The 21302-nt window shown below is 34.6% G+C and overlaps 2 protein-coding genes across 4 annotated transcripts; both read left to right on the top strand.

The window, feature by feature from the left end:
• The first annotated feature begins 758 nt into the window (after positions 1-758).
• On the top strand, positions 759-2641 carry LOC18604777 (uncharacterized). 2 transcript variants are annotated; one of them, XM_018116957.2, is made up of 5 exons: positions 759-1054; positions 1520-1789; positions 1864-1987; positions 2199-2277; positions 2368-2641. In XM_018116957.2, exons 2-4 carry the CDS (start codon positions 1528-1530, stop codon positions 2260-2262), a joined length of 450 nt encoding a protein of 149 aa, XP_017972446.2. In that variant the 5' UTR covers positions 759-1054; positions 1520-1527; the 3' UTR covers positions 2263-2277; positions 2368-2641. The 2 variants fall into 2 exon arrangements, with proteins under 2 accessions (XP_017972446.2, XP_007037475.3); XM_007037413.3 differs by having other exon boundaries at positions 760-1054; positions 1557-1789.
• Positions 2642-5542: 2901 nt separating this feature from the next.
• PIF7 (phytochrome-interacting factor7) lies at positions 5543-9021 on the top strand. 2 transcript variants are annotated; one of them, XM_007037408.3, is made up of 6 exons: positions 5543-5850; positions 6738-7239; positions 7442-7540; positions 7658-7723; positions 7821-8189; positions 8481-9021. In XM_007037408.3, the coding sequence occupies exons 1-6, from the start codon at positions 5732-5734 to the stop codon at positions 8592-8594; spliced, it is 1269 nt and encodes a 422-aa protein (XP_007037470.3). In that variant the 5' UTR covers positions 5543-5731; the 3' UTR covers positions 8595-9021. The 2 variants fall into 2 exon arrangements, with proteins under 2 accessions (XP_007037470.3, XP_088661119.1); XM_088804993.1 differs by lacking the exon at positions 5543-5850 and adding an exon at positions 6079-6648.
• The last annotated feature ends 12281 nt before the right edge of the window (positions 9022-21302 follow it).

The following is a 21302-nucleotide window of genomic DNA, read 5'->3' as shown; positions in this document are numbered from 1 at the left end:
GTTTTTATTAGATATTAGGAACTAAACTATTTTTCTAGGATTATGGTGGATTTTAACATGTAGTGTGAATATTAGTTTCTCTTTTATTTATTATGAATGAGTATATAATAAGAGAAGTTGGTGTTAGATGAATTGTGAATGAACCCATAATCTTAGATTTTAATCTATTACCTTTTTCTAGTGAATTTTTAGTTTTTGTTAATTAGTTTAGTTTTGATTGAATTTAAGTTTAATTAATTGTATATAAAATCGAGTTACTTGAATAAGATTAAGTTATCATAATTTTAGTATTTAGTGAAGATGTAGGAACAAATCTTTATAAGATACGATTTTGGACTTATTGTCTATATTAGTTATTCGATACGTACATTTACGTGTGCAAAATCGATAATATGCAGCAGCATCTAGTTCTTTGTTGAGGGAACAAATGTTGGTTCTGAAATCTCACAGGAGCTGTCCAAAAGATGTAGCACAAACACCAGCACCTGCCTTGAGTCACAACACCTCTTCACTAATTTTCACGCACGTTGAATGTGATTAGCGGTGAAGGATTTCACTTTTTTGTTTCAAAATATGTGCAGGGGAGCGGCAGATTCCATTCATTCACCAACTTGCTTTATGGAGTCTACATCATTTCATTGAACGGTAATGGAGACTTAGGAATATATACCTGCCAAAAGAAGGGGAATAAGAATTGGTTCCTTCTTGGGTTCCATCAGCCTTTTTCCTTTTTTTTTTTTTGTTTTCTTTATGTTCCCTCCTTGTTCTTACCTTGAAGAATGCTGTGAATCATGCTAAACTAACAATAAGAGAAGACCTCATAGAAAAGTTTTGCATAGTACAGTAAGCAAGCAAGGAAGTCCACTGAGCTTTGATTAAATCCGCATGTGAATTTGACTTAATTCATTTCCTTTTTCCTGTTAAGAAGCTATAAATACGTGTCTTAGCAAGTCTTCTTAGCAAATCACATTTCTGCTGGGAAAGATCAAATTCACAATAGGGGAACTTCAATATAGAGTTGCCTGACCATGGAAAACCAAATTAAGGAAAGCAGGTATTGACCTCTGATTCATTGTTTTCGTTCTTATTGACGAACCCTTTTTTCATGTGGCTACTGTAGTATATTAGCACTATGAATAAATTAGATGGTCTTAACTAGTAGAAACGCTTAGATATTCCCATGCTTCCTTACTTTTATCTGTAGCAAGAAGAAACTAGTTAGAATCTCATATTATCAGTGGGAATTAGTTTCTTTCACTTTTTGTGTTTTGACAACTAGAATCTTGATAGATCAAACTTTAAGCAAATAGCTAAACCAGTTAGAATTCAGGAAATGTACTGAAAGTTTATTCTGGACAAAGCAATGTCCCAAAGATAACACTAAAATATCATAACAAGGGAGGACATGTTTTTAATTATCATTCATTACAACTCTGTTGCATATTATATGGTGCTGCTGAATAGCATTTTTCTACACTTTAGTTGAGCGGATTGTATGTTTCTTTGTTAATAAATGCAGCAAAAATAATGGAACCGTTTTTCTCTGCTATTTTAAGGAAACAAAACTGGTTCCAGAGGCAGTTTTCAAGTCAAAACAGTCAAAGTAATCATCCCATAGAAGGTGCACATGAAGCTGCAGTTGCAGCGGCTGCATTTGCGATTCAGTCACTTCAGGAAGCTAAAGCAACCAAGCTTAAGACTAAGAGCAGAAAAGACAACGGCAGAAATGCTATGCTTCATTCTAAAGGAACAACCAGCCTATTCTCATACAAGAAAACAAAAATTGCAGGTAACTTTTCCAACAATTGATATGATTTTCTGATGATTTTTCTTTTCAAGAAACTAATGAAGACTATGTACTAGTTGACAATTCCAAGAAAAAGCCAATGGAAGAAAAAACTAAGGAATTCGAGGGAGTTTATTCAGCTGCCAAGCCAAGCTCTAAATCTGCTGTAATACCAATAGCACCAGGAGATAATGCTGAATGGTAAGTATTGATTTTTCAGGCATATCTTCTTCTGTTTTTCTTCTTTTTGAGAGTTTCCAAATCACACCAATTAGCAGCCGGTATATTTATCACGCAGGTTCTGCAAAAAGATGCAAAACAAATTTTTTTATGCTCCAACGTGCCCAAAATCCTTTAACATATAAAAGCTGGAACTAGTTTTTGACTCTTTTCCTAAACTTCATGATCTCAGGTATGACAAGCTGAAATCAGTTGTTGCTTGCGGAAGTGTCAAGATGCTGAGAGCCAAGGATTAAACAAAAAGAAGAAAGGTTTTGATTTAATTTTTGTTGTTAATAGTATATATATTTTCGTGAACGCCTATGGTACAACAGTACCACTATTGATTGTTGACACTGCAGAAGAAACTGGAGATGCAAACGGCAACTATTGTGCAACATCACTAAAAACAGGATAGGAAGATTTCATCCGATTGGTGGCAGGGCAAGAAAATCTGAAGTTATAGAGGAGATCGAAAGATTAGATAATGAAATAAATATATATTAGAATATATATATATATACACACAATTTGTTTTGATCATAGGTAGCATCAAAGCAAAGGCAGTTGCAATAATTATGACGCTATATATCCCTTTTCTTCTTGAATCTTTAAATGATATTTTGCTTCAGGCTGGATACACGCTTTGTTACTGAACAAGTCTTTAATTCCTACCACACAATGAAGGCTGCCGGCTACTGGTGAAAAAGATAATACTTGAAACATTGGTATTCATTATAATTTTCTTTTCAAGTTTTGAATTTAATAGAATGAGTAACTCAGTTTTTGAACTTGGGAAAAGGAAAATTTGATTTTGAATTTCTTAAAGAAAGCTATGGATTTCCTTGTTTTAAATGAAATGGTATTATTATCTGACCATACCATTGTCAATGCTTCTGGCAGAGTTGTTATGTGAGTGATGCAGAACTGTCTTCGATTAGTACTATATCTGTCTTTCACATTACAGCGGTTTGTACCTTGATTCCAGTCCAACCTGATAATAACAATGCATTCAATCAATAAGTCCCGTCGGTTCTAGCAAGAAGGCCTGTGAGGATATGACTTTTCAGACTGTACTGTCATCTTGTTTAAGTTTAATCATTGTTGCGGAGATCAATCATAACACTTATGAAAAAGATATTACGTTTATTTCCCATCTGCACATATAAGAACAGAGCTGATACCTTTCTGAAGTTGCAGTTATATCTCTGTGAAGAGGGGAAAGAGAGAAACAAAGTCTAGAATTGAAGTTTGGCAGCTCAGTCTAAGAAAAGGATAAAAAAAAAAAAAAGAGCAACGTCTATTGAAACCAATGACATTGCACATCTTTCATCAGAATTGCAGAGTAACTAATTGATACTACTGCCATTCTCTTACAGAAGCTAACAGACATAAAATGCTTTAGCAGCCTAAGGAAGGCAACCTGTGAAATGAGACCATTAACCAATTTTATGGTCTCAGCTTGGAACTTTGGGGCAAAAATGATGTTGTGTACATTCACATCAGAACAAAAGTTGAAGGCATCGCCGACACTCTTTAGCAGAGAAAGCCTCATGTTGTGTCCTTGATTTCCATATTCTTTACTGGTTCCTAATTCAACTGCTTATTCAATTAATTCCGGATTTTATGTCAAAAGATTTCAGTGACAGTCTACCTCACCTTTGGCATTCCTTTTCTAGCATTAAATTCTTTATTTTCTCTCTCTCAAATCTACGTCACAAGCTGCCTCCTCTCTTTTCTTCCCCTTAAATTCTAAAATGCAAGTTTACAGTTTAATCATGGCTGAAGTCCCAGAAAAAGTATATATTCGAGAAAATTCAAGGTGGCGCTTCCACCTGAAACACTTTCCTTTTGCCCTTATAGCAATTCATGTACAGGAATGTTTATCTGATGATCAAACAACAAACAGAAAGAGAATTTTACAGTCTTGTATTCATCAATGTTTGGATCTATCAATAAAGCAACCTATCTAGATGAGGTGTCATTGGAGCATGTTTAGTTAGGGCAATGTCAACATCCATTTAAACAAAAATCCTACAAAATGATGTGGTGACAAATGCTGCTCCTGATCTAATCTAATCTAATCAATATGAAACTTTTGTGCATGTGGTTTGCATCTCCGAATCAAGATAAAAATACTAAATTCTGTTTACACTGCGGCAATGGCTTTGTCTAAATGACATCTTCCCGTTTAGAAACCACACAAATGTATGAGTTTGTCCTCAAGGGGAAAAAAAACTTGGTGAAAAACAAGGGGAGCGTTGAGATTCATTGTCAAATCTAAAGCTGGAAAATGATTGCTGATGACACGTGGTGGCCATCAGGGACGATATACGGCTCAATAGGATAAGTCCACTTGGCTGCTGATGGCTGTGTTCACGTGTCATTGCTTCCTGCAATCCAATGTCTGGTTGAGATCTAAGCAAAGACTGGAAGGTTTGTGAGTTTGGTTTCATGAGTATCTTGAGAGTAGCATGTCGCATCTAAATGATTGGCAGCTTTGGCCCATTCAGGGGCATTTTAGTCTGTTTCCACTCCAAGATAGATTGTGTGTTGATACTTTGATATCTAGCAAAACCGGTTGCTGTTAGGGATGTATGTGCTGCTACATATACATATTTTCCCTTATTCTAATATATACTGGTCGTTCATATATTTATAAACTTTGATTTGGGTAACTGTTAAATGTGATGAAAGGGGCAAAACCCAATTCAGATTGTGATGATTTGGTTGAGTGCATGCACGGAGAAAAAGGAGTATGTGAGTAGCAAAATTGATAAGGATTGTGTAGGGGTTGAAAGAAAATGTTGCCGTCAACCGGCCAAGGACATTTTATTTATTGAGAGGATAAAATTTTTGACTTGCTAGCTTCCCTCAAATTCCTTGACAATGAGTGGAAAGTTGTGTGAACCAATATTTAATTTTTGTAATGAATATAGTGACATTGACACCAGTGACAATTGTCCAAGAGGATCCTCACAATTAACTCAAAGTCCCTACATTAGGACACTCTTAAGGCCACTTGCCAAATATATGACTGGTTTGTAATTTTCATGGACTCATAGCACACACACACATATATATGTTATTTTTGAATATGGTCCCAAGAAAATAAAAAGCTAGGAGAAAGATTGATTTAAGCTCTTATTCTACTCCCCATTTCCTCAAGAAAAGAGTTTCTTCGAAAGTATATTCTTTGGATTCTCTTGTTCACAAATCAAATGGAAAATATCAATTTCAATAAGAAAAAAAGGTCATCCCGAGCATAATAGTCCTAGCACGATGCCATTAGTTGAAAAATCAATTCATTGTGAAAAAAAACTTCACCGATAATTTTGTTGGGAATTCCAATTTCAGTCATTAATTGCATAATATTTATCAATTTTAATCAATAATTATCGTCTTACGTTAAAAAGATTAAATATTTTTAACAGGAATGATGATTTTTGAAATGAGAAGAGTGGCAAACATAGAACATACCGTCATAGTTGGATGGATTCCCAAGATAAAATGAGAAGAGTGGCAAAGCATATCCGATTCTCTCTCTCTCTTTCATACATTTTTTGGCTACCACATGTTGTGTGTCAAATCTCCATCTAATCAATTGACATCCAAGAAAAGGGGCCAGAGGAAAAGGAAATAAGAGAGAATCCAGACCCAAACTCAAGCTGCTCTTCATTAGACAGAAAGACTAAAGACTAAAGAGAAGTAAGAATCATCATCATCATGAATCAGTGTGTAGTACCAAATTGGAATCTAAAGCACCAAAGACAGGAACAAGTCGAAGAAGAAGGCAACAGATCTTCTCACGTGCTCAACTCCAGTAATGCTCACCTTGTCCCCATGTATGAACGATCATCCTAGCTAGCAACTCTCTCCTCCTCTTTGTTGCCCTTCATGTTTATTTTCTTCCTTGTTTCTTTCTATGCTTATCTGATAGTACATTTTTTTTTCACTTTTTCATTTCTGTTCATGGAGTTAACTTGAGTTTGGGAGGAATCCCACTTTGTATTCTATGCCTCACCTGCTGTGTGATTCTCCTTCAACTTTAGTTTATTCTAAAGACTTTTCTTTTCCTTGTTTCAACTATATCTCAACCAAAAGAAAACAAAGCACAGCTTAAGAGCTATCCTCCATTTTCCCTATAGCCTTTGTGTCAGCTTTATTTTCTTCATTATCTTTTCATTCTCTTTCCAGGTTGAAACACAACTTATCTTCAGCTACTTTTCAGTCTCTTCCTTTTGCACATGTTTTCAACTATGAAACCCTCTCCTTTAAACAGACCCCTTTTTGCTTTTGCCCTGCTTCTCTTTTTCAATGGATTGCTTCTTCAAGGAGTTCTTCTCCTTCTTATGCATTACAAGAGCCATATAGCTTTGTTAAGCTCGTTTTCTTTCTTCAGCAGACTCACCCATTTTTTTTCATAATTTGTCCCTATGACATTTATTGACCTCTATTAACCATATTTAGTTTCTTCTCAGTCACTTTGATGTGTTGATTTTTTTGAAAAAAACCACTAGTATGTTTAGTTCCCACCTACTCGAATTTCCAATCATTATTTCATTAATGCTACCAAGAACTATGTAAACAACTCGTAGTTATTTTTCTTATAAGATTTATGTTAAAAATATGGATAGTCAGAGGTATATTCTTTTGTTGCTATTGTTTCTGAGTTCACTCCTTTAATCATGGAAATGCCTTGTTTCAACCAATTTTTGTACTTGAAATTCAGGTCTAACTATGAAGTTGCAGAGCTAACATGGGAAAATGGCCAGCTAGCCATGCATGGCCTCAGTGGGCTCCTTCCTACTGCGCCCCCGACAAAGCCAACGTGGGGTAGATCCAATGACACCCTAGAGTCCATAGTCCATCAAGCCACATGCCACAAACAAAAACAAAATTTCAACTTACTTCAACACGACCAGACCCGGTCAAACAGAAGTTCCATTGCTGCATCATCCGTGGGAAACTGGGCTGAGAGCTCTTCTCGATTGCCAGTGGCAGCAGCAGCTGCACTCTTAAAGAAACGGGCACGGTCGGATTCTGATCAATGCAGGAAAAATCTAAGTGGCGGTATTCAAGAAGATAGAGCAGACCGCAGTGCATGTGCGAGTGCTAGTGCTGCATTTTGCAGGGATAACGATGCAACTATGATGACTTGGGCTTCACATGAATCTCCTCAGAGCATGAAGACTAAAACCGCCGATGAGGACTCTTCTTACAATGATGGATCGGTAAAATACTAGGCATCTTACGGGAAAATAAATTTTTTATTAAAAATTTTAATTTATAAAGTAATCTAATATATCCACCCAATATTTCGTTTAAGTTAAAGTTATGATTCTTCCCCCACCTACCAACATAAAAAAGAATGTTTACGTGTTAAAATTCCTTCTACCTAAAAATAGTTTTTGAGACAACTTGCACAACTTGTAGGAAAACCAAGATGAAGATAGGGAGACCAGAGGAGAAACAGGTCGCTCCCACTCTACGAGACGAAGTAGAGCTGCAGCTATCCATAATCTGTCTGAAAGGGTAAAAAAATGCAGTCCCCTGGCCAGAATTACTAGTAAAAAGTCGTGATATTATTTTTTTTTTCTTTTGCTCGATTATAACAATTGCAAAAGGTAACGTTTTAGTTAATTTTGGCAGAGACGAAGAGATAGAATTAATCAAAAGATGAGGACTCTTCAGAAGCTGGTGCCAAATGCAAGTAAGGTAAGATATATAGTCATTTTTATCATTTTATGTATTGAACTTCTTATACTTTCATTTATTCTAAATATGAGTCTGAGCATTTGGTTTAACATTATAGACAGATAAAGCTTCAATGCTTGATGAAGTGATTGAATACTTAAAACAACTCCAAGCACAAGTCCAGATGATGAGTATGAGAAGCATGCCTCAGATGATGGTGCCTCTAGGAATGCAGCAGCATCTTCAAATGTCTCTTTTAGCTCGGATGGGCATGGGAATGCTGGACATCAACTCCATGGCTCGGTTTCCTTCCCAATCTCTTCCTCCTCTCATGCATCCTTCACCAGTCACTGTTCCTCCCACATTTCTTCCTCCCTTTGTGGCACCGCCTATGATTCCAACACGCGAGGCAGCTCAAGCAAATTCAGATGCTATCTCTAATGCCTCAGTTCCTTTGCCTGATCCTTATTGCGCTCTCCTAGCTCAAGTATGTCAAATTTACATTAATGATCGATTTGAAGCAAGTCAAGCAACTACACTGAAAGCAATTCAAAAATGGTTTCTACCTCGCCCAAAACCGACACCATTCCATAATTTCTGCATGAAGTTTAATTTCCTAATCAAAACAAGCAATCTGATAATTTTTAATTTGCAACCTTAAATTATTACTTTCAAAGCAAACCAAATAATGCTATGTTCGTCAATCTTGCTATTATTTTTTGTGGTACTTACACATTTAGATAAAAGAGTGTTTTTTATATTGATTTTTTCTCTGCAGTCCGTCAATATGGACCTTTACAGCAAGATGGCAGCACTCTACAGGCCACAAATTAATCAAACAACACAGACAGCAAGCAGTCCATCGCGGTCAAACAACGTACAAGAGGATTAAGACGAAAAGTACTAAGCAATAAAAATCAGAAACAGGGAAAATCTTTGAAGTCCAAAAGCCATAGCCTATTTGCGTCTTCGATCAGTTTATGTTAATTTGTCACATAGCAAAAACAATCTTGAATAGTAGGACTTTGATTTGTTTAAGTCTGGCATATTTTTTTCTTTTATGTATGTATTTGACTGGCCATTGAGGTCGACTGTTTTCCTCTGTTGCTGGTTTGGAGTTTTTAACTAAACCCTAGCCTCCCTCTGTGATGCTTTCCTTAGTCTACGACAACACAAGAAGCGGAAGACTTTAGGAAACTAGAATAGCGTGAGTGTTCTCATTTGCAACTTGGAAAGCATGTTTTCCCTATTTTCTACAGTTCCCAGAATGTAACAGTACAATCCCTAGTAATCAACATGGATGTATATTTATTGCAAAATGAGGCCTAATATGCAACACATGAAACAACAAGGGCCACTGATGAACTAATGAAATCACTGTTAGCTAGAAATAATTTCTTTCATATGATGCCCTTGAATGATGAAGAAATTAATATAAATTATGGGGCATTACTCAATAAATGGGTTAAAAATAAGTTGGAAAAAATTGAGAGGAGTTGGCAAAGGGGGTTAAAAATGAGTTAGGAAAAATTGAGAGGAGGTTTCTATGGAGTAAGGTGGATGAGAAATGAAAAATCCATTACATAGGGCAAGACAAAGTTTGTAGATACAAGGAGGATAGGGGTTTGGGGATCATTGACTTGGAAAAAAAAAATAGTGCACTACTCAACAAATGAGCCGAGAGGTACGAAGCATGAAAAAAATTGTCTATGGAGAAAGGTTATTGTAGAGAAAGTAGGAGGTGATCTCACCAAGCTCCTCCTCGAAATAAACACTAATAAGAAGGCATCCTCGGTTTGAAAAAATATCATAAAGCCTCTTTTGCCTACTAATGAGTATTTTTTGTAGGTTAATCTTAATTTTCATTTGGCTTTAGGAGATGGTAGCAGTATTCGGTTTTTGATAGTTGGTGGATTGAGGAAGGCATTCTTAAAGAGCTCTTCCCTAGGATTTTTGCTCTTGCGTTGAACAAAGATGGCCGCATTAACTAGTATGGGTAGTGGGAAGAGGATAATTTAGTTTGGAACATTGAATTGAAGAGAATGCCATTCGGGTGGGAAAAGGACCACTAGAGCCAACAAAAGTCCACTATTGAAGAATACCACTTGAATAGGAAAATGGAAGATAGTTTGATTCAGAGGAAATCCGCTTCAAGTCAGTATTCTGTTAAATCTTTTTGCAAAGAAGCTGTTAATGTTGAAAACAACCAAGGGAGTGTATGGAGAAAGATCTGGTCCAACATCGCTCCTTTCAGAATTGAGATCTTTTGTTGGCAACTTCTCCATAAAAAAAGTAGTCGTCAAGCAAGAGTTGGTTAGGCAAGGATTGACAACAAATGAGGCGGCTGTTTGCTTGTTATGTCTCAAGGACCAAGAGATAATCAATCATTTATTTATCCACTGTCCGATGTTCAAAGACATGGAAAATCTAGTCAAGATGGAGAAATGAATAGGGATCCGAATGAGCTATCGCTAACAACATTGCTAATTTCTTCAGTATGTGGAACACACATCGACAATTAAGAAAGGGAGAGATCAAAGTGTGGAAAATGGTTTTTTATGCCATTGCTTGGTCATTGTGGCTTCATAGGAACGAGATGGTTCTCAAAATAAGCATATGGGATGGGAACCAAGTCTATGAGCTAAGAAAATTGAGAGTGGCCACATGGGCTAAGGCGAAATGGCCTCATGATTAAGGTCTAGTGCTAGACACTTATTTAGACCCAGTCATGTGCAAAACTTTAGTAAAAGCTAAAGAAAAGAGAAATGTTAATGAATGAAGTCCACCAAAGTAAGGGCAAATGAAGTTTAATGTTGACGGCGTGGCTTAAGGTTGCTGCAAGGAAGCTGGAATTGGAAGAGTAATGAGGGATGAAAATGGAATGGTCAAAATCACCTTCTTGAAATCCATTGGGGTTGGAGATGCAAGTTTAGCAAAAATCAAGCCATCAGGGAAGCCTTTTTTATTTTTCTTGCTTCCAAATGGGCTCATTCTCATGTTCTTGTTATTGAATCCAACTCGAAAAATGTTGTCAAATGGGTCAAAGAACCTGTTATGGCTCTGTGGAGGATGAAAAAATGGATTTTGCACATTGAATAGCTGAAGAAAAGTGCTAGGGAATGGGAGATCAACCATATCTTAAGAAAGAAAAATCAATTCCCTGATAAGCTTGCAAAATAAGGGGTTCAACGACAAAAAGAGCTTTTTCAAGTTTGTGAGTAAAACAAGTGTTGGTGACATGAAACACACAAAGTCCAGGTTCATGGTCGTGTTTCTAATGTCCTTTCATCATGGTTTAGGTTTAAACTTTTTACCTTGTGTGAATTGTGCGGACCTTGAATAGGTATACCTCATGATGGATTGCTTTTATGTATAGATGGATATTTTCATTGAGAGCTAATATGGTAGGAAAGTTCGTAGATATTTAGGGTTGTTACAATGTCTTTGTGTGTTTTTTTTTTTTTGTGATCCTAATCTGGTTTTACATAAAAAGGATATGAGGGAATGATTCTTGGGTTGTTGGATTGTTTAATAGTTTGTTCTATAGGCGGGTATGTGAGGACTATGATTTTAAGATGATAGCACTACAGTTTCTTAAAATCATGCTCTTTTCTTTTCGTACCTGACAGGGAAACATTATTCCCTGTTTCTATTAATGAATCCTTCAATTTTCAAAAAAAGAAAATATAAATTTTAGGGACGGAAGCATGCTCAATTACAATTAAGATGTGTTGAGGGGTTCTTGTGAGAGAGAGAGGAAGTGTTGCAAATAAGAAAAATGACATAGTAGAAACGATAGAGAGGAGGATTGAAGTAGTCCTTAAAGTAGTGTATGGCAAGGAGAAGAGAATAGTTAAGTAGTAGAGTAATGTTGAGAATAGATAAAGAATTGGCTAAGAAGATGAGAATTAGAGAGAGAAACTTTAGAGTGAAAATATGTTGTGCCAATTCTCAAAATTTTGTCCTCTAAAATGAACTGTGAAGGCTCTATATATTGAGTTAGAAGAAATAGTTATTCAAAAATAGACTTTAATAAACATAATGAGTAACATTGTTGAGAAGAACTTTAATGCACAAAATAGGTAACCGTTATTGAAACCCATTATGTAGATATTAAAGTAGTGGTTTTATTACATATACTGAGTAATGATTAGATACTTATTACGTAATCATTAAAGTTGTGGGTCCATTAATAATGTAATAAGACTTATTCTTGAGTAAAAGGTAAAGGGAAAATGTATACATGAAAAGATATAAGAGAATAAGATAAAAGGGAAAAAGGTGAGATGGAGAAACACTTGTGTCTAAGGAAAAGTGAGATGGAGAAACACTTATGCTTTAAGAAAGCTTAAGAGGAAAACCTCTTAACTACCTCTATATTTAAACCACTAAACTAAACTTTTTAGAATATCCCAAGGGAAAGCAACCCGTGAAGCTTACCACTTGCTTTAGATTACTTTCATAACTATTCGCGCGAAGCAATTGTTCACACTATTCTCCGTATAGCATTACACTTGATGTAAAACAATTCTCAAAGAAATAATAATTGAGTAACTAAAATCAAAATCAACTATCTACAAAAGGCTTGATAGTTAAAACTTTTGTTGCAAACTAAACCATAGTATATTTAACAAGTTAAGCTTCCTTGGCTTAAATAGCTTAAGAATGATCATCCCTTCATAATAACGCAACACAATCACCAATGTTTAGCTTTTTTTCTTTACTTTAGTTTCTTTGACCTTTTTCTGAGTTAAAAGGTAATAACTAAAGCTATTTGAGCTATATAGGCTACATTCTACAGTCCACTTATTTCACCTATAATAGTTGCAAGAACATATTATTTAATAATGCAATATAATTTTACATTTTTCAATCTCTTTTAGTTTCTTCCCCCAATTCCATTGTTAAGAAGATAAGCTTAAAGTCAAGTAACCTAGAGGGTGGTGAATTGATTATGAATTAAAAATTTCTCTTTTTTAAAGAACTTCAGAAAATGCAGTAGAAATTAAGCAAAAAAATAGAGTATGAATCGAATAAACAAAGTGCAGAAAAGTAAAGAGTACTCAATTGAATTTTTATAGAGGTTCGGCCTTCCAATGCTTATGTCTTCTCCCTTGATAGCATAAACAGCTTGAATCCATTATCAACTTGCCTTTTCAACAAAATCAAGTATAACCTTTTCAACATGCCTTTTAACAAGATTAGGCGAAACCTTCACAACATACCTTTTCACAGGATCAGACATAATCTCAACCAAGACACTGCCTTTTTCAAGTTTAAGCACAACCTTTACACAAGATACAGCCTTTGAAAGAATTAGGCAAACCCCTTTACCTTTTGCTTAGAGGTATAACCAATACAAAAATGGATTCTGAAGAATCTCTGGTTTAAAACCTCTAACAAGCCTGATAAGGAAGTTTATGATCAAAAAAATAAGAGCTTTCTCAAAAGATAGGAATGATAAAGGAAGGTTTAAGCTCAAGCGGTATCATTTAAAAGATAAAAATGTGATCTTTAGGTTCTATTCTTACTTAAAGATATGATTTTTCTACTCACAGCTCTTTTGATTGTTTTTTCGCTTTTTTTCTCTTCAAAGATGATTCAAAATTGCTTAATTCCTCTCCTTTAACATTCTCAAGGTAGATATTTACAAGCCTTGTGATTGTTTGCTTGTTGGAGTCAAATTTTAATCAGCTTTCATATGTTCTAGCTAACTTGCACATTTTTATCAGACATAGAGAATCGATTCTTTGATCATGAGTTGTCTATTCTACATAAAGTCTAGAGCTTTCTATCTCTAGAGAATTAATTCTTCTATTTTGATATGTCAATTCTTCTACAATTGGGTTCAAAGGTGTCAGTTCTTTTAGGGAATCAATATTTTGCTAGGATTTGACCTCATGCAAAAAATATGAAAATAATCAATAATTAAAATAGTAACGCAGCAGAAAAATACAATAATATTTAATCAGAGAAATAGTCAAATTTTACAGGATCAATGTTTGTGTTTTTCATGTAATTTTTTATTAATAATGAACACTCGTAAGTTTAAGAGTTACATACCTTGCTCTGGATATCGTAATCAAGAGCCAATTAAATCCAAATCTTTGCTTCTTCACCTTTAGGATTTGTCAAATCTTTAGCCACCCAAGTGTTTGGCCTCTAACAGTAATCCACACAGTGACTGAATAAGACCTTCTCAAAGGTAGGATTTTTTACTTGTGCTAGCAAGTTTTTGTTTCAAAAAAAAAAATTCTTGTTGAATCTTATTTTTTTTTTAAACAAAGAAAACTATTTTTCTTTTCTTATTTTATGAAACAGCTGAGAAGTGGTTGGAGGCTTCTGCTACTTTTAGTTTGCTAATATAACATATTTATATAGCCAAACTAATATGTAACCCTAAATACAACAGTTGTATTTTAATTTAATTAAGTCTCTGAAAGCTTAATTAATTTCTCACTTTATTTTGATCTCTTTTAATTAAGTCCAACTTAATTAATTATCCTTATTTAATCTCAATCATGTCACTTAATGTGTGTGACCCATTAGGCTTCTAACATGTTGGCAATAAATATAAATGATAATCAAATATCAATTTGATAATTAATTTATATTTGTAGATCATGAGCGGCATCTAGCACTACATCATGACCACCCAAATGTTAGAGAGTCAATTAAAAAATTTGACAAAGCCCTTCAGTGATAAGCCTCTCAGTGCAATACAGTCCTTTCATCAAATATCTCGGATATGTCATTAGGCATGGCTCGATGTCTACTTATAACATTCCATATTAGTTCCCATAATTCATGACTAACCTTATGAATTTAGAAAACTAACTTTCCTCAAATTCATCATGCTTTGGCCAAAGACTTTATACAAGTTAATCAAGAATTGAGAACAAGTGAGATACATCTCCTCATATCACTTGGGGTGATGAATCCTCTCTTGACCACTCATTCACCTTCGCATGCTTCATGGCATACCCTAAAGTACCCTGTTTGGGCATCTAGTTGCTTCCAAACCCGTAGGGGTGAAATCAAAGTATGTCATTCAACATACAAGATGACCTAGTGTCTCAAGTCCAAAGACTAGTTGCATGACTATCACATGAGAACATTTTCCATAGACACTTGAGTGAAATACCAAATAGAGTTCTCATAGCAGGTCATGTTCAGTGAACTTGTTATTTAACAAGCACCTACACGTTATCCTCAAGTATCCCATATACTTCAATCTATGAGATCGATTGCTTACTTTCCAAGTAAGGAAGCTTAACATGTACCAGTCTTTGAGCATTGTCAATGCCCTATCTTGACAATACAATGACCAGGAACAATTTTAGGAATATGGCTATGATGCATAGTGATCTCATAATTGTAACAATTTTACAATTCCCTTGCAAGGCCTTTATATTCCATGGGCTTCATCCAATTAGTACTTAATAACTCCTTATTATTGCATTAACATGAAGGAAAACCTCCATCACATATAATTATGTGATTAAATATGCATTAAATGAGAATATATATATATATATATATATATATATATTTATTTATTTCTTGACCAATCCAATTGGCTCAAGGGCATATACCAACATTTTTCTACCTCAAGCTGTTTGTTCTTCACTATGGTCTGGCACCAAAATTTGAATTTGAGTTTATTTTGTGTGCTCCAATCTTTTCTAATTGTACCATCACTTTTTTAGTCACCAAGTTTCTAATCTTTCTTTTGGTGTTTCAAGAATCGATATTTTCTCCATGCAGAATCAATTCTTTGTCTTCAGACTTGTGCTCTTTGGTTTGTTCTTCACCTAGAACCGACTCTTGCTTCTTGGAGAATCGTTTCTTTCTTCTTCATATTTTTTCCTTCTACATTCTATTCTCCTAGAATTGATTCTTTTTTTCTAATGTGTCGGTTCTTCTCAATTCTTGAAGCTTTTGTCTTCCAAGAACCAATTTTTTCTTTTCTCATAATCGATTCTTCATTGTCTCCAATTTTCAGAATTGATTCTTCTTATGATAAAGAAATAAATTTTGCTTTTTTCTCACCTAAGAGTTAAGTCTTTTCTTTTAAGAATTCGATTCTTAGACTTGCACTTTGAGTTTGAAATATTTGAAAACTAATTTCTTTGCATATAAACTTTCAAAATTTCTTGAGCATGTTTAAAATCATATCATTCATTTCCAAAGCATGTTCAATAAATCTTAACATTTCAATATTTCTTTCTTTTTAAGCTCAACTTTAAAATATTTATGAGGATTTTCTTCATATTCAAAAACACATTTCATTCCTTTTCCAAAGCATATTAAGTTCAATCAAATTTGTCATTTCAAAGTAAGAATAAAGCTAACAATCTCCCCCTTTTTGATACGACAAAATTAAAAGCTAAATTTGCCCATTGAAGAACTCCCCCTGAAATTATACTAAATATTTCAAAACCAACGCAAAATGTTTGCAACCATTTTTTAAAGTAAAGCTCTCCTTAAGTTTGTGCTCTTTTCAAAAGGATTTATAATTGAGTTTGGAAGCATTTTGAAAAATCTAGCCATGAGAGTTGGAGAAGTTAAGTTTGGCAAATTTACTCACAATATTCTCCCTTTTTTGTTATATAAAAAGGGAACAAAAAATAGAGTATAAGAATATAAAACTCATAGAGACAATACACCATTAGTAGCAAGAATTTAATTAAAAACATCCACGACAATTCCTTGCATATGGCTGGTCAAAAATGTCAATCAACATCAGGAAGCTAAGCCATTTACTATTCTCATGTGCTATAGATATCATAATAACTAAACTATTCAGATCAACTTTAACAAAAAAAATATGATAGATGTATGCATACAAATGAAAATGTAGAAGTCATCCAATAAAATTGAAAGTTCAGATGTTCTAAAAATCACAATAAATGTGTTCCATATCTATAAAAATTTAATATATGTCTTTAATGGATTGACTTGAGGATCAGCTATTTAGGACACCCAATTAAGATCGCTGCTTCATCAAATTTCACATCTCTACTTATGAAGATTAATTATTCTAATTTTGATATTGAACATGTAAGGCTTTGAATCATTATTGAACCTCAAGTGAATTGCAGCGTTCGCCTTTTGATCCATCTTGCCTCTTTTTACTTGTGGAATTTGAATAAAACACACACATTCAAACACTCTTAAATGACACACAGTAGGTTTATCGCTGTGCCGAACTTCATGTGAGATTTTATTTTCCAAAGCTCGTGTGCGCACAATGTTCAACAAATTGGCAATTGTGTTCACTATTTCAACCTAAAACCTTTTGGACAGGTCTTTCTTGAACAATAAACACTTGGACATCTCCATTAAGGTCCTATTTTCCTTCCATGTACTCCATTTTGTTATGGGGAGTAAAGGACTATCAATTGATGCTTGATTCCAGCATGAGCTAAGTTATTTTTGAACTTAGAAGATGTAAACTCAATTCCATTATTAGTTATTAACATCTTGATAAACTTTCCTATTTGTTTTTCCATTATAGCTTTAAATTTAAGAAAACAGGTAAACATTTCAGATTTGCATTTGAAAAAATACACTTAACACATCCTAGAGAAATCATCAATGACAATAAAAAAGTATCTATTTCCATTAAAAGAGGGGACACTCATAGGTCCACGTACATCAGAATGAATGAGTTATAATTTGTCATTGGCTCTCTAAGTACTGTTATGATGACATGGTAGTTTGGATTGCTTGCCAAATTGACAAGTATCATAAATATGATCAATTTCCATGATGGTAGGTATGCTTTGAACTAATTGAGAAGTATGCATAAGCTTAATAGAGGCATAATTAAGATACACTAGTCTTTTATGCCATTTATCATATTCATCAGCTATACTAGGAAATGCAAGTAGGTTTATATTCTACGAATCAACAACGAAGCATTTGTTTTTCATTTTAGTGTTCACTAATCACTTCTTGAAGGCTTAAATATAGTGTTGTTAATGTAGGCCTTGCAAGCTAATCATTTTTTTATGCTTGTATGACAGTACATTCATTAGTCGTATGTCATGTATAATACATTATGACTATATATATATATATATATATATATATATATATATATATATATATATATATATGTAATGTATAAGGTATTTCTTTATTTATGATTTTATTTGTAAAGAGTTATAGAAAACTTATGTAGATAAAGCTCTTGAAACATAATAGCCTTGCAAAAAATTTATAAAGAATTATAATTATGATATTCTTTTGCATCAAAGTCTTGTTCCTAAATATGTTCCTGGTCATTGTATTGTCAAGAATAAATGTATTGACAATGCTCAAAAATTGGCACATGCTAAGTGTCATGAATTACGCTCATTCGCTTAAGTATACAATAGTCCATGCAGCACCTAAGTGGATGCTTCGACATAAGCCAACCAATAACTAATGTATATATGAACAAACATTAATAATAGGCACAAATTAGTTTAAGACAACGTAACATAGAAATCATAGGGCATAATGAATATTATATACACAACCATTGAAGCCACATAAAGAATATTTTTTATTAATATCAAGACAAGTATAAAAAGACCATGACACTCCATCATTGAGCCATAAGGGCAACCCTAGGTGGTTCGTTATGGATATACCTTTACTAGTGAGGCAGCTTAACAATTCGTTGATTGCTTACCCATTATAAAGAGTTTATGAAGTTTTATAGGTATTTCACCAAAAACCATTACAATATGTGAGATGAAGACATTCCTTTCCTAAAGGATCTTCCCTCTAAAGACTGAACAAGCATTTCTAGAGATCTCACCAAGTGCCATTACAATATTTAAAAGGGAGACATTTCCTTTGAGGGTACAAAAGATTTAATCTCCTAAGTAGTTCTTCCTTGTCATAGCGTTATACAAGGTTTCATGACATCCTCCCCCACTCATTCTGTTGACGTTCTCATTAACTAGTTGACTCAGAACTCTTCAATCTTCTGTTTGAAGGAACGGAGATTAAATGTTTTTTCTTAGGTGATTTCATTTAGCTTTAGACTGTCCCATTTCACCAAAAACTCCTGTGTTGGTCGTCGGTTAATTATGGTCATCCTTTTTGTAAGAATCTCCTCTACTCAACATTGTGATGGTGGCTTGGTGGTAATGGTAGCTCTTGTGGCTTAATTCCTACTTGCATCTATTGGATCTGTATGAAATAACTTCAAGTTGCTGACGTGAAACACTGGATGCACCTTCATCCACTTGGGTGGATTAATCTTGTAGAGGATCTTCCCCAACTTAGTTGTAATCTGTACGTGGCCTTCATGGTTCCACATTAGCCGTTTATATCTTTCTCTTTAAAATCTAAGTTTTCTGGGTACTAGTTTCACTAGCACAAAGTCCCCCACCTTGAAATGTTGCTCTTTTTGACTTTTGTCTGCATACTTCTTCATGCGGCTAGAGACTTTCTCTAGATAAGCTCAAGCGATCTTAGTACTTTATCTCCACTTCTTGGCAAAGTTAAATACTTAAGGGCTCTTCCCACAGTAGGTTTCCATTAAAGTGTGAGAAAGTCTAGGTTGTTGCCTTATGATGACCTCGAAAGGGGTTTTGTTTATAACAAAACTTTTCTATGAATTGAAACATGATTGAGCCATATCTAATAGATTAAGCCAATTCTTCTTATTTGCCTGTACGAAGTATCGTTGATATTCCTCGAGTAGTCCGTTAAAGCGTTTTGTTTAATCATCTGTCTATGGATGATAACTAGAGGAGATATTGAGTTTTGATCCCAATAACTGGAAAAGCTATTTCCAAAAGAAACTAGTAAACCATGGATCTCTATCACTAATAATGCTATCAAGTATCCTCTAATACTTTACCACATGTTTGAAAATCGTACAGGTTGTTTCTTCTGCAGAGCCAAACTTATATACTGAGATAAAAATAGCGTACTTTGAACAACAATCCACTACCCCTAGGATTGTTGTCATATCTCCCACCTTAGGAAGCCCTACTATGAAATCAAGAGAAATGCTTTCCCACAACCTACTCGATACAGATAGCAGTTCTAGCATTCCTACCACTTTTTGCCTCTCCACTTTGTATTGTTGGCAAATAAAGCATGTCTTGATATAATCCATCACATCTTGCCGCATATGGGGCCAATAGTAACCTTGTTTCAATAATGCCACCATACGCTGCCAACCTAGATAGTCTGCTCATAGAGTATCATGACATTTCTACATTAACTTTAATCTTAACTCTCCAACTCTCGAAACAAATATTTATGGCCCTTTTGTTAGTAAGAGTCCATTTTCCACCTAAAAATACTTAGACTTCTTTCTCTCCACTAATTTCATGATGGTAATGGGTTAAGGTTTTTTTTTTAAGTTCTTTTCAATAAGGTTACGAATATCTGTATTTACTTTGCTGGCTGTGATCGAATCTGACACTGAGAGTTACAAATTTAGCCTGTCTGCTGAGGACATCTACATTTGATTAGTTTTCTTATACTTGTGTTCAAAGTAGAAATCAAACTTGGCTAAGAATGTTTGCCATCTCATTTGGTTAGCTGTAAGTTTCGGTTGCATGAGAAAGTAACTAATTACAGCATTGTCTGTTTTAAGCACGAATGGAGACTCTAATCAGTAGTGTTGCCATGCTCGTAAGCAATGAATCACGGTTAAGAATGCTTTTTTCTATGCCATGTATCTCCTTTCAACTTTATTTAGCTTTTAACTTTCAAATGTGACTATATGTCCCTTTTACAATAATACCCCGCCAAAACTAACTAACGCATCTATTTATACCTCAAAAGGTTTTTCAATATTTGGGAGTGCTAGGATAGGATTCGTCATCATCGCTTCCTTTAAATCTTTGAGAGTTTCTTGGAATTGAGGTGTCCGGTCCCATTTTTATCCTTTTTTAAGTAGCTTTGTAAGTACCATCGTTCTTTTGAATACCTCTCCACAAATCTCCAATAATAGTCACCTAACCCTAGTAATGAGCGAAGCTCAACTATGTTCTTCTAAGTGGCCCACTTTTTGATAGCCTTCATTTTCTACATATCCATCTGGATATGCCTTTGTTTAATTTTATGGCCAAGGAACTGAATTCGGGTTTGTGCGAGTGCACATTTCTCTCTTTTCATATACAATTGGTTGTCATGTAACCTTTGGAAGACCTATCGCAAGGGCTTCTAATGCTTCTCTAAGGTTGAACTGTACACCATAATATCATCCAAGTAGATTACCAAGAACTTGTCTACATAATCATGAAAAACCTGATTCATCAATGTGCAAAAAGTGGCAGGAGCATTGGTTAGTCCAAAAAGCATAACAAGAAATTCAAACGCATCATATCGCTTCATGCAGGTGGTTTTCGGTTCATCTCCATTGGCAACTCTTACTTAATGGTAGCCCGATCTCAAATCTAATTTAGAAAAGTACTTTGCATGACTCAATTGGTCAAAAAAATCTATTATAAAAGGAATTGGATATTTATTCCTTATTGTGACTTTGTTCAAAGCCCGGTAATTCACGCATAACCGAAACTCCCATCTTGCCTTTTTTAGAAGGTACGGGAGCCCCAAAAGGTGCGTTTGCTGGTCGGAT

The sequence above is a fragment of the Theobroma cacao genome, chromosome 3, assembly GCF_053813885.1.
Source record: "Theobroma cacao isolate CCN51 chromosome 3, ASM5381388v1, whole genome shotgun sequence".
NCBI classification, from domain to species: domain Eukaryota; kingdom Viridiplantae; phylum Streptophyta; class Magnoliopsida; order Malvales; family Malvaceae; genus Theobroma; species Theobroma cacao.
Note: the sequence above shows the minus strand (reverse complement) of the source record. Positions and strands in the feature narration are given on the sequence as shown.